The sequence below is a fragment of the Papilio polytes genome, unplaced genomic scaffold (assembly GCF_000836215.1).
Source record: "Papilio polytes unplaced genomic scaffold, Ppol_1.0 DF821289.1, whole genome shotgun sequence".
NCBI classification, from domain to species: Eukaryota; Metazoa; Arthropoda; class Insecta; order Lepidoptera; family Papilionidae; genus Papilio; species Papilio polytes.
Genome location: NW_013527915.1, coordinates 2,610,511 through 2,622,527, shown reverse-complemented (window position 1 = coordinate 2,622,527; position 12,017 = coordinate 2,610,511). Strand labels below are relative to the sequence as shown.

The window sequence follows — 12,017 nt, the reverse complement described above, 5'->3', positions numbered from 1 at the left end:
TTAGTTCGCAAAGCCTAAACGATGCCCAGCGGCAGCACACTGCCTGTTGACAAAAGGCTAATTGTCGCAGCCACAGTCGCCTTGCACGCTGACAATGATAAACTCGTTTGCTGAGAGCATCGATATCGTGATAAATGTACAGATTTATCTTGTGATAGCACAGATTAATAAAGGCGTTCCCTATCGCCATGACAGTCCAAACTCTAATCGTTTAACTATGAAAACTTCGGTAAAATGTACTGGAAAATAAACTGAGATAGAAGTTAGATTATTGACATTACGAATAAAGAATGGTAATTTGGCCCTACTTTTGTCACCTTATTAAATTAAAAAGAGGTCTTGTGAAACAGACTCACCTAGTTTATTGTATTCTTGTTATTCAATAATTTGGCAAAAACACTGCGTTGAACGGGAGACAATGGATCTCACAATGCCGCCACCGACCTTGCGCTCCTTCGACAAATTGTGTCGGAATTTTACGGTCACGATACTGTTAATGCGTTTGTTTATTTTAAACTAGCTTTCGCCCACGACTCTGCTCGCGTGGAATTAAAAGTAAATAAAAATAAGTAGCCTATGTGTTCTTTCTGACTATCTTCTGCATCTATACCTAATTTCATCGACATTCTTAAGCTACAAACTCTAACATCCATCCATCCATCAAAATTTTCGCATTTATAATATTAGTAAGATAAGACTTATTACTAAAATAAGTGATTATTACAACTAAACAATCATTTCTACTCTGTTAATCATACTTCATGCTAATGTTATAAATGCGAAAGTTTAGATGGATGGATGGATGGATAGATGGATGTTTGTTAGAGTTTGTAGCCTAAACGGCTGAACGGATTTCGATGAAATTTGGTATAGATGTAGGAGATAGTTTGGAAGAACACATAGGCTATTCACTTTTGATTTTTTTTAATACCACGCGGACCGAGTCGCGAGCGAAAGCTAGTGAATCTAGAAGGTAAAGTCTCCGGCGAAGTCTGTAACATTATTTTTTAATGTTTCCTTTATTCATCTGTTTTGAATTGTAAAAGGTTAGATAACCAAAGGAAGAGAATAAGTCACCTTAGATAACTGTTAATTTGCATTTCGTTTGAAAGTCGTCTAACAATCCCTGCGGCTCTAATTAGCGTGTCTAAGGCTAGTGCTTCCGCTATGCCCAGTGCTTCTAGGTCGCCTCGCAACACTGTCCCCTCGACCACTATCAAATACGTAATCTAAACTGGTACAGACAATGAAGACTCTACATTGCTCTATGGTCATATATTGCTTTAGAATTAAGAATCTTTTTTTTACACGAAATTACTAATAAATACATAAGATTAATTAGTAACTTTGTACGACCTTTGAATATGTAAATGAATGTTTGAAAATGAACAGAGATAAATGGCGTTTTAAACACCATCCGCGGCGAGGCGTAGGCGAAGCTATTAATTATATCGCTTCCGCGCTGTTCTGTACAGTACCGCGAGCAGGCCCTGAAAACAGTTATAATGCTTTTTCTTCGTTAGTTAGATTTTTGACCGACTTTAAAAGGAGGTACTCAATTCGTCTGTTTTTTTATTTACTATTTTTTTTGTTTATTTGCCTTAACTGTAGTAAAGTTAAATTATAGTAATTGTGCTGTCAAAATCTAGATATTCCAAGATCTGCTCCAGGCAAAAAAATATTTAAAAGGGGTGCGTTAATATTTAAAGTATGCAATTAGATGTAAATGAACTTTAATTAAAAATATTTATAAGATGTTTACTTTCACGTAAGCATTTTGTAGCCATTTGAGCTTGTTAGTACCACCAGGTTGGCAATCTCTTTAAAATGTTATATTTATAAACTTGCAGTGCATTCAAGTTTACTCTTGCACTGCGACGGTAATTAAGTTTACAAGTGTGAAAACTTCTCGATGTCTGGCGTCACTACATTTTTACTACGAAAATATTAAATACAGCATTTAAAATTTTACCTAAGCACACACGGGTAATCGTATTTAATTTCATAAAACGCAACATGTTCCTACCTACTTCACAGACTGTATTTAGCTAGGGTGTCATTATTGTTTGTCGGAAAATAATTGTTGTCTTACGTATCCATTGTCTATTCCTTGTCCATTTATAATTGTACAGAATTATGTATCACCTCTGTAGTTACTCTACTCTGTGCGAACAGATGAGTAACAGACCTGTGCAGCAATATTCTATTGTCCTTTTATCATTAGCGAAGGCGATCGTTTGCACTCACCGTCTTGTTTCCGCGATTGTTACGCCAATACTGTTTGTCTTGTGAGCTATGGTAGACGCATCTAATAAACTGTGGATTGTCTACAATCCTACTTTGATATATTAAAATACTCATCATAATCTCGATTTCTCTTGTTTTTGAATTAAGAACGATCGTTAAAACTATTTGCATCGGATCGACAATAAATAACAGACCAGAAGTACACTTAGCATTCCGTAATCGCTATTAAACAGTAGGCCAATAAATCCGCTAAGTACAGAACACGTGAAAGTTCCATTTACCGTATTTTAAAATGGCCGGAGGCAACTGTAATTGTGATGAATGAACTTCTCGTCTCGGCAACGTATTTAACAGATGCTGGTACACGGTCTGCTCCCCTTTCCCCACTGCAACGGCGATACTCGCACATTCAATGCTCAAGATTCCTACAAGAACTTGAATTACATAGGACGCAATTATGTGCTTAAATAGCTATTAACTGTGACAGAAAATAAGGGGTACTGCGCCAAGTTTTAAGGGCTAGTTAATGTTTTATAATGCCTAGTTTTCATATAGTACCTGAATTTCTAATAAAATTTATTAGCTGTAAGTATTAAAATCAGCAATAATGTCACGCCGGCACTCTCGTATGAAATATCGAGCAGTTGTTTGGACAATTATCTACGCTATAAAATATAAACGCGTCCCTACGTCTCCATTAGTGGGCACGCCCCCGCAATGCGCAGGCGCCGACCCGATACAAATAATAACTCCCCGATGCCGAGCCCGCGTGATCGTAATCATAAGGCTGTGTTCATATTCACAGAAATATTTCGTAAATAATAAATTAATGTTTAGATTCATTTATGATTTCTTTTAAAAAAATATCTTTTCTTAAAATCTATAATCTTATCCTCCTATTCCTTTTTCTTTCGTAAGTAAGTAATATTTACCCCAATACGTTTGTTAGTGTTAGATTACAGAAGTTTGTTTCTCATTCTTTGCACCTTTTTTATTATTATAAGTACGCCAGTATGAACACCGCCTTTAGGTTATCTCACAATCAACATGAACTGTATAAATATTATTAGGTTTAATAGCGGTAAGCGAGGACTTTGTCATTTTTATATTGCTCCGGCGGCGACTGTCGGCCGTTTAGTATTAACACGTGTTATTTATTTGTTTATCTACTGCTCGCTATTTTATAGCTTACACTGGTGTAGCAGCTTTACGATGTAATTGTCGTAATTATTTTTTATTTTTCAATTGGCAATATTCAGTTTACAATTTTAAATTGTACAATTTTACAGCAGTAATGGGAATTTATAATAAATTGCATTATGCTGTAAAGGTTGTATTAGAGAAATCTAAGTTAAGGGTTTATTGTTCCATTTTAATGTTAAATTAAGATATAACGGATTGTAAAAACTTAGAATTTATTGTTCAATTTAAATTCTACTATCTTACTTGTTACTAAACAGTAGAACCTCGATAAGTTAGTCCAAGGGAAACACAAAATATTTTAAGTTATAGAGGTTTTAAGTTATCTAAGGGTCTATGTTATAGAGGTTTTGGACTCTGAAGGGAAGGAAACATATTATTTTTTGAAGTTATAGAGGTTTTTAAGTTACCGTGGTTTGAGTTATCGTGACGTTCTACTGTATTACAAATGCGAAAGTTTGGATGCATAGAGTATGAAGCCACTGTTGGACGCATCTCAACGAACTTTGGCTCAGATGTCGAACAGAGTCTGCGAAAACACATAGTTTACTTGTTAAGTTTATTTAATTCCTTGCGGAAGACTAAAATCATAGACATAATAGTAATCTAATGTTCGTAAGATACGGGTTTCTTACCACGATTGAATTGTTTTAGCTCCCGCTTTTTTTTTTCACACTACCGCATCACTTCAGTCAGCCCGTGAACATGGCGCATGCAACTGTGCCGAAATATCGGGAGCTAAAACAATTCAATCGTGGTAAGAAACCCGTATCTTACGAACATAATATTTGTAAAAACCACGACAGTTTAAAGTTATATATAATAGTAATCTAATCAATTGAATTATTTGTCTCGTGTTTCTTTTTAATAGTTGATGGTTTTATTATGTTTTTTTTGTTTTACATCGAGAGGAACTGGTAACAGCTATATTACGTACAGTTAACAGCTGGGCGTTAACAACCGATGTTATTATGATTTATACACTACCACCGTCCGGTTGCGTAAACACATTCGGTGGGAATTAAGCAATCAAAATAAAGCCATGATATATTCTAGTGCAATTAATTTGAAACTCCGCCTTTAGTTTATTGCACGACGGTTTTTTATTTTATTAATTTATAGACAAATTACAGCTTATTTACAAAAAAGTAATAAAAGAAACAAAAAACTGAAGGCCAATTACAAGTTATCTGACTTGACAGTAGAAATTTTTTATCACCGATGTAGTACAAACGACAGGGCAGATTTTAGCATGTTTGATAACAGGGAACTATGGGGTAAGAACGACTTCTTACTTCTCTGGAGTGTTGAGTATGTAGTCGGGATACTTATTAACTACTAATTATAAGTATATTAAAGTAACTGAAGTAAAAATTATGACTCTAGATTATTGAAGGTCCCATCTTGGGATTGGCACAGACCAGTCACTCGCTTTTGTCTTGCATTTGATTTTTTTTTTTAAATTTCTATAGACTAAAAATTGTTCATACAATATTGAGTTAGTTAGTAAATGTTATTATGACGAAAGTTACAAATATAAATGCAATGTTTTTGCAAGTTCTTTTAAGTCAAAGACCCCCTTACAGAAGTCGTTTGAACGCTCAGCAATGCGAACAATAGTAAACGTAAGTGAGGCATCTCTTCCAAGAACATCTGAGGCTCAACAAAAACTCATTAGGTTTGTTGGAACAAAGTACTGGGGTTGTAATTCACGTCCGCACAATGCGACCGCTCGCCCCTCTCATTTAAAACTTGATTGCAACGCGTTGCACCCCTTGCCTGGGCCCATTGTTCTATGCATACATTTATCACAGACTAAACAACAGGTAGAGTTTAAATCTTTTAAAACTTTTTTCTTCTTTATGTTGTTTTCAAATACACTATATCTTTTAATACGATATCCAATACTGTATGAAATAATAATAATTAAACTTTATTTCGAGTAAATCTCATATTTTCTTAGTAAAAAACCTTATTGACTATTGTTACTACAATTAAGAAACAATTTCTAAGTAATTTACAAAAGTTACATTATTTGCAGTGCAAGTGCAGAAATTGATAGTCTACAATATTTCTTTTCACATTAATTAAAAAAAGTAAAAAGCAATGAAGGAATCTCAGTATCACGATTACACTGTATATTTGCTAGTGACCGCTTGCACTGTGCATGCTCCGCGCAGTATGGAGGAAGTAAAAGCAACTAGGCTACAAATGGCCGCCGCAAGGGTCTGACCGCTGCCCGTCGTGATTTTATGACTTCCGTCGCGCTCTACCAAATGATATAATTCCCTTCTCATTCAGCCTCGTTGCAATCCTTTAATGGCCTCAAATGACCCCTCCATACGAAACCCTAAGTTATTGGTATTGTCAAAGTTTGTTGTGGATCTGTCTAGAGGTGAAGAAATATCACATAGTGCGGTTGATAGATGAGACGAGAGGGTCGCGTCGCTGTCCCGTCGCCAGACACGATCGTCAACATCGATAGCCCTCGTCGATGTATCGATTAATCGTCTCCACGCTTGCGCAACCCGCTAATGACTCGTGACCAAAGATCGATTCCGATAATCAATCAGGGCGTTGGTCAATAACTTAGTTTCGAAATTACCGACTTCAGAGTTTTTCCACTCACCGATTTGGACGTCGTCGGTCTCACTGAGTACGTAAATGGCCCCAGCTCATTAATCTACTGCGTGCGCCGCCGTGCGTTATCATTATAGTCGGGTTTTATCTTAATTTGCGCACATTGATTCCACTTAAATACAATATTGCTAAATGATGATGAATTAAAATTGCAATCGCTTATTTCTGAACAGGCAAAGCTGTATACTTTTGTTGTATGATGAGTTATTTAAGGAGAATATGGTATAGTATTTAATATTCTACTTTTGAATTGTTAAATGCCAATTTACAATAAACGGATACACTGACTTTCCACTTTACACACGACACGCATTAAATCCACCATTTTGTTATCAACTCCACCATTTTGTTATAAAGCTAGTATCGACAGACAGGTGTTTGTTCAGCCAAACAAAGTAATCCAAATAAAAAATAGATTGAGTTGTGTATGGTGTTGATGTCGGTGGGAACGACCGCGGTGCAGGGCCAAGGCCGCGCCATCGGTCACGGCGTGCTGTAATCCGAGTTGCGTCATCGCTTGCGATCGGTTACCAACACGTGTTTACTAGGCACACCTGAATTCCCAAAACTTTCAACTAGTTAAATTATCAATCATTTCGTTGAGCTTTAATATTTGCTACCTGAAAAGATAGGCTCCACAAAAGGCACAAGCACAAAACAATACATAGATTAACGATTATCTTACTTTTGTCTGTTAATACTACCTCTTTGTCTGTACAATTTTCTTTTCATTTGCATAATGATTCACTGTGATGAATGAGTGTGGTCAGTGGTCAGTCCACCCCTTCCTGCGCGCTCATTGTGAAGAATGTATATTATATGAGACGCGCCCTGACGCTCGCAAATTCATAAAGCGCTCGTAAATACTCATTGCGGCCAGCAATTGCAACAGTATGCTGATTTAGGGAACCTTCAATTACCCACCGCATGGCCACAAAACGTTTCGATATTGCATCGTCTTGGATATCGAATTACTAAAAAAAATGTGCTCAATGTATTGTCTGGTGATGATTTGTAAAAATGACGAAACAAATTAAAATTTGAAAATACTCTTTAAGTTTTAGCGGTTAAACTGACTTGAAACGTATTTTTTTTGTCTAGTTGTACATAAAACCTCAATGATGACGATTGTTGTCAATTGTTTACGTGATGTAAGAGGACTACAAAAGCACCGCCTGGTCTCGACTCATTGATCGAGAGGAAGCGGCTTTGGATTTGCGTACATTTACATATCAAAGAATGCGCCCGGAACAAAACCTTTATGCGTTTGTCTAGTTCGTACTAAGCTTCTAATTAATCGAATTCCAAGTAATTGATAAAAACAGTCGTCTATGTCATTTGCTAATCTACTTGAGTAAATTTTTGTTCAGACAAGTTTTAGTAGTAACTAATTAAATATTCAGTAGAATAATTTGCTAAGAGACTAAAATACTAAGTACGAACTAGGAAAATGTCGCACTCAAATCTTTACTAATATTACTAACTAGCTGTTCCCGTGCGACTTCATCCGCATGAAATTATGAAAATTTTATTAATTTATTAATAGCAAATGTCGAGCCATCACAATGAACATGATAAGCCATGGCAATCTTGCTTCCTTGATGTTGGCAGCAACTTATGGTATCTTTCCCACATTAGGGTTTTATCCAAAATATTTACCCCCTAAGTTTAATCGCGTGAAAATGTATAGCCTAAAGCGTGACGCAAGTGTAGGGCTTTTTATTAAAAAAAGAATTATTCAAGAATATGCTGTAATAGCTGACATCATAGGTAACAAAGAAGTGTGTGTTTACGCTTTATTATAATAGTATAGATTGCTATATGGCTTAGTTATACTAAATACTACGATTTTTGTCCATTGTATGGCGACACGTGTCTTCAATAACCAAAAAAACTATCCGACCCATCTGTAAGGAAAGATTTAAAAAAAGGTTGTATAGCAGCTGTCGGGCAGGTGGTCGAATTTGGAAGGTAACCTTGTATAGATGTTGGAAGCAGGTGCGTAGTTTGAAGCAGGGATTGGCTCACCTCGCAGATTGCTCGCTCGCCCCTAATTGGACGACCGGATGAACATGCCGGATGAATTCAATCATTAAATCACCATAAAATATTGTCAACTTAATTTATGTTGCATGAATAATGCTACTGTTGTCAAACTAAATCATTTACAATCATATTTATGTGTCGTAACGAGGTATATAATGAGAATTTAACGTTTCCTATACTATTAACTTCTTTATTTAGCTTAATCATGGACATTATTTTCGGACTTTACAAAACAAGTTCTATAAAATATTATATTTTAAACAGATGGTTGGATTATATTCGATATCTGTCAAGGTAATGACCTAGTGTAATCACCTGCAATACGACGACCCATTTACCTTCAATAAGTAGGGCAGGGTGTCAGCAGCTATTGATCTACCCCCGCCCTACCCTCTGTCAGCCAGGCCACCGTCGACGCCCTTCGAACAAATTCGATACCATACTTTGTATTGAATTTAACAAATAATAAATGTTTAAAAAGTAACACGTTATTTAAGTTAATGTTTAACGTCGATAAAGATTTTAAAGTCAGTTACGGATCCGTACTTTATCTTTTATAAAAGGATACAGAATATCTGAATAAAACATTTGAAAATGTTCTTCAAGTGAATTTTGTCCAGACGCTGAGCAAACATCGTAAAATTTACATGTTTTATGTATAATTGCATTCACAATTAACCTCGAACCTCATTTAGCGTCGTAAATTGATCCCGAAATACGCCACAGGGAGCGTTTCTTTAAACATTTGGTTTATGACTTGTCGAATTTCTGACTCGATTCGCAGGAAAGTGCATCGAACCTACAGCACTGCTCGCAGCAGGCTACCTCCGCTAGTATTAATGTTGGTGGTAGGATATTAATTCCCCTCACGCGGTCGCCGACCAACACTTCTCCGACGGTGGTAATTTACTTGACGCTTTTTGCACCGCGGGATGCGAACACCGCGCTCCATTTAAAAGTCTAATTTTGTGACGTAATGTTTTATGCATTTGGACGGTTTATATTGTGACGTCATCTAGTTAAATACATATACAGTCCTATAGACTAAAAGTTTCTGTAATTTTGCTATGACGTTATTGCCATTCAAAAAATGCTGTAGCTTTGTTTTGAAAATTTGAGGACCTGCTCAATAACTTGATACACGTATAGTTAAAGCAAATTTTTATTTATAACTTACTAGCTTTCGCCCGCGACTACGTCCGCGTGAAATTAAAAGAAAACAAAAGCGAGTAGCCTATGTGTTCTTCCAGACTATCCTCTACATCTATGCCAAATTTAATCGAGATCCGTTCAGCCGTTTAGGCTACAAACTCTAACAAACATCCATCCATCCATCTAAACTTTTGCATTTATAATATTAGTACGATTGACGCGCGTTTTTCTCGCCTACTTATTTTATACCAAAATCCCTTTAGCACTTTTTAATTCGAAAATAACAAATTACGTATTAACTTACTATGAATATCGTAATATAATGAGATACAGATACCTTTTAGTCTATTATTATCATACGTTTAGTTTTAAATCATAGCTCGGATGATGACAGGTGTAGAGGGCGCCGGCGCGGCTCGGCGCGGCTCGGCGCGGCTCGGCGCCAGGATTTATACACTCGCAACCCTGCACGCCGCTCAAGAATGTTAACTACCCTTCACACTAATCTCCTTAAATAACGCTCATCCTTATGAGATAGTTAACGCTACGAATAGATTAACATTTAACTATTAAAGCTAATTTAAACTTTTCATAGATACTTGGCGTTAAAATTAATGGAATGTTGGCTTCGGTGTTAGTTACAATTAGGAAACCTTCTAATATTTCTTTAGTAATGTTCCAACAGTTTTGTCACACAGAAATTCATCTAGTTTTTTTATAAAGCTTGTTTGTTTAAGTATTTGCCTGCATAAATGTGGAGATATAAAATTTAATATTAACTATATCTATCTTCTATCGTTTTAAGATCTTGGTAAGAGGATATCTATAAGAAGTGAGTACAAATAATAACAAATTGTAACGTAGTCTTGAGTGCTGACACCCTAGTCCCGGCAGCAGGCCGTCAGTCGGGCGCTTCAGCTGCATATATCAGCCGGGCGACTAATTATCTTGAGTGACGCCCTCTAGCGTTCTACAGTCTTTATGGAGGACATTTCGTTCCCCCAGTGACAGCTTAATGAGATGGCCTAATCACAACTCTGAGAGTTGAACTCTCTGCATATTAGTTGGTCTGTGGAAATGCCGTCAGATAAATCTGACTTGTAATTGTCTATTATTTATGTTACGGTAATCTAAAGAATCTTTTTTGAACGTGTTATTCTTATCTCGATAGATATTTAGTTTAGTTTAATTGAAGATGCTTTAAATGTAGGTTTGCAAATTAAAGTTTTATAGCTATTTGATTGCAACCATAAACCAACTAATCTATTAGTCGTACCGTTATTAGGTGGGCTAATGGACTAGAATACGCTTATAAAATGTATATCTTCTTTTTTGTAATAACTACTATAACATTGCAGATGTACTCGTATGTTGCAATGATTTTTTTTAACTTTATAAAAAAAACCTGTCTGATTGTCACTACAATTTTATAATGTTGTGTTACAGAGGCAAGTTTGCATCGGTGCGCAAGATTCGGCATCGAGTAACCGGGGAGGAGTTCGCGGCCAAGTTCATCCGCAAGCGGCGGCGCGCGGCGGATTCCACGCGTGAGATATACCACGAGGTGGCCGTGCTCGCGCTGTGCGGCGGCTGCGACCGCGTCGTTAGGCTGCACGAGGTAGGTTTAGAATCTTATAATTCTTTATGTCCGTACTGCTTAAGTTATCATAGAAAGACTCTAAATATGTCAATACTTTCTCAAAGGGTGGTATTAAATCTCCTGATCCTCTGGTATTGCGAATTTCCATGGTCGTGGAAGATCTTAATAAGTTTAACGTTGCAATTGTGTATTTACAGGTATACGAAACGCGGTCAGAGGTGGCTATAGTGCTGTCGCTGTGCGCGGGCGGCGAGTTACAACACGTGCTGGACGCGGAGGAGCGGCTGGCGGAGGCGGGCGCGCGACGAGCGCTGCGACACGCACTCGAAGGCCTGGCGCATCTGCACGCGCGCCGTGTCGCACACCTCGACCTCAAGCCGCAGAACCTGCTGCTCAGCGCCGGCAACGAGGAACTCGTCATCTGCGACTTCGGCATCAGTCGTGCCATCCAGCCCGGCGCTCACGTGCGCGAGATACTCGGCACCAGGGACTATGTCGGTCAGTATCTTATCGCACACCGACACAAATCTGTCAACTGTTGTCTCAAATTAAATGTTATTTTGTGCATAGATTTATCCACTGTTTAATAATTATCTAAATGATTATTTCACACTGTACTTTCTCCTTTTCAATGTTACAAGCTGTTACGCGTAAATAATTGAGTACATAAGCTATCAATAACATAACGCGTGTCCGCCGGAGCTGTTCGTTCCACTCTGAATATCATTTACATCATCGCCGCACTTCGCTATACTTTGCCATTGTAAACTTATTTTTCCATAGAAATATGGTACGTTGATTGATGAATAATTCAAGATGTTACGTAATTGAGTTGTAGAGCGTGATTTTTTTGCAATAAGAATCTATCCTTATAGCAGCAAACGTTCTAACATTAAATTATCAATGTGTTTTTGGTATATTTGCAAGTTAATCTTACATTAAAAATGTTAAGTTGCACTTTCATCTTATCTAAATTATTTTTTAAAGTAGGAAAGAGTTATTTTCTGAATAGTTTGCTAATTGTTGTGTGTAAACGTCTCGACGACGCCATTATCAAAAATGATGTCGATAGTCAATTGTCTGTGTGGTGCTCAGCGCCGGAGATCCTGTCGTACGAGCCGCTGTCGCTGGC

General features: G+C 37.2%; 1 protein-coding gene across 1 annotated transcript; it reads left to right on the top strand.

Annotated features, from left to right (window-relative positions):
* Positions 1 to 10,362: 10,362 nt before the first annotated feature.
* On the top strand, positions 10,363 to 11,472 carry LOC106109099 (death-associated protein kinase related). Its single transcript, XM_013290502.1, has 4 exons — positions 10,363 to 10,367; positions 10,732 to 10,903; positions 11,083 to 11,383; positions 11,456 to 11,472. Exons 1-4 carry the CDS (start codon positions 10,363 to 10,365, stop codon positions 11,470 to 11,472), a joined length of 495 nt encoding a protein of 164 aa, XP_013145956.1.
* The last annotated feature ends 545 nt before the right edge of the window (positions 11,473 to 12,017 follow it).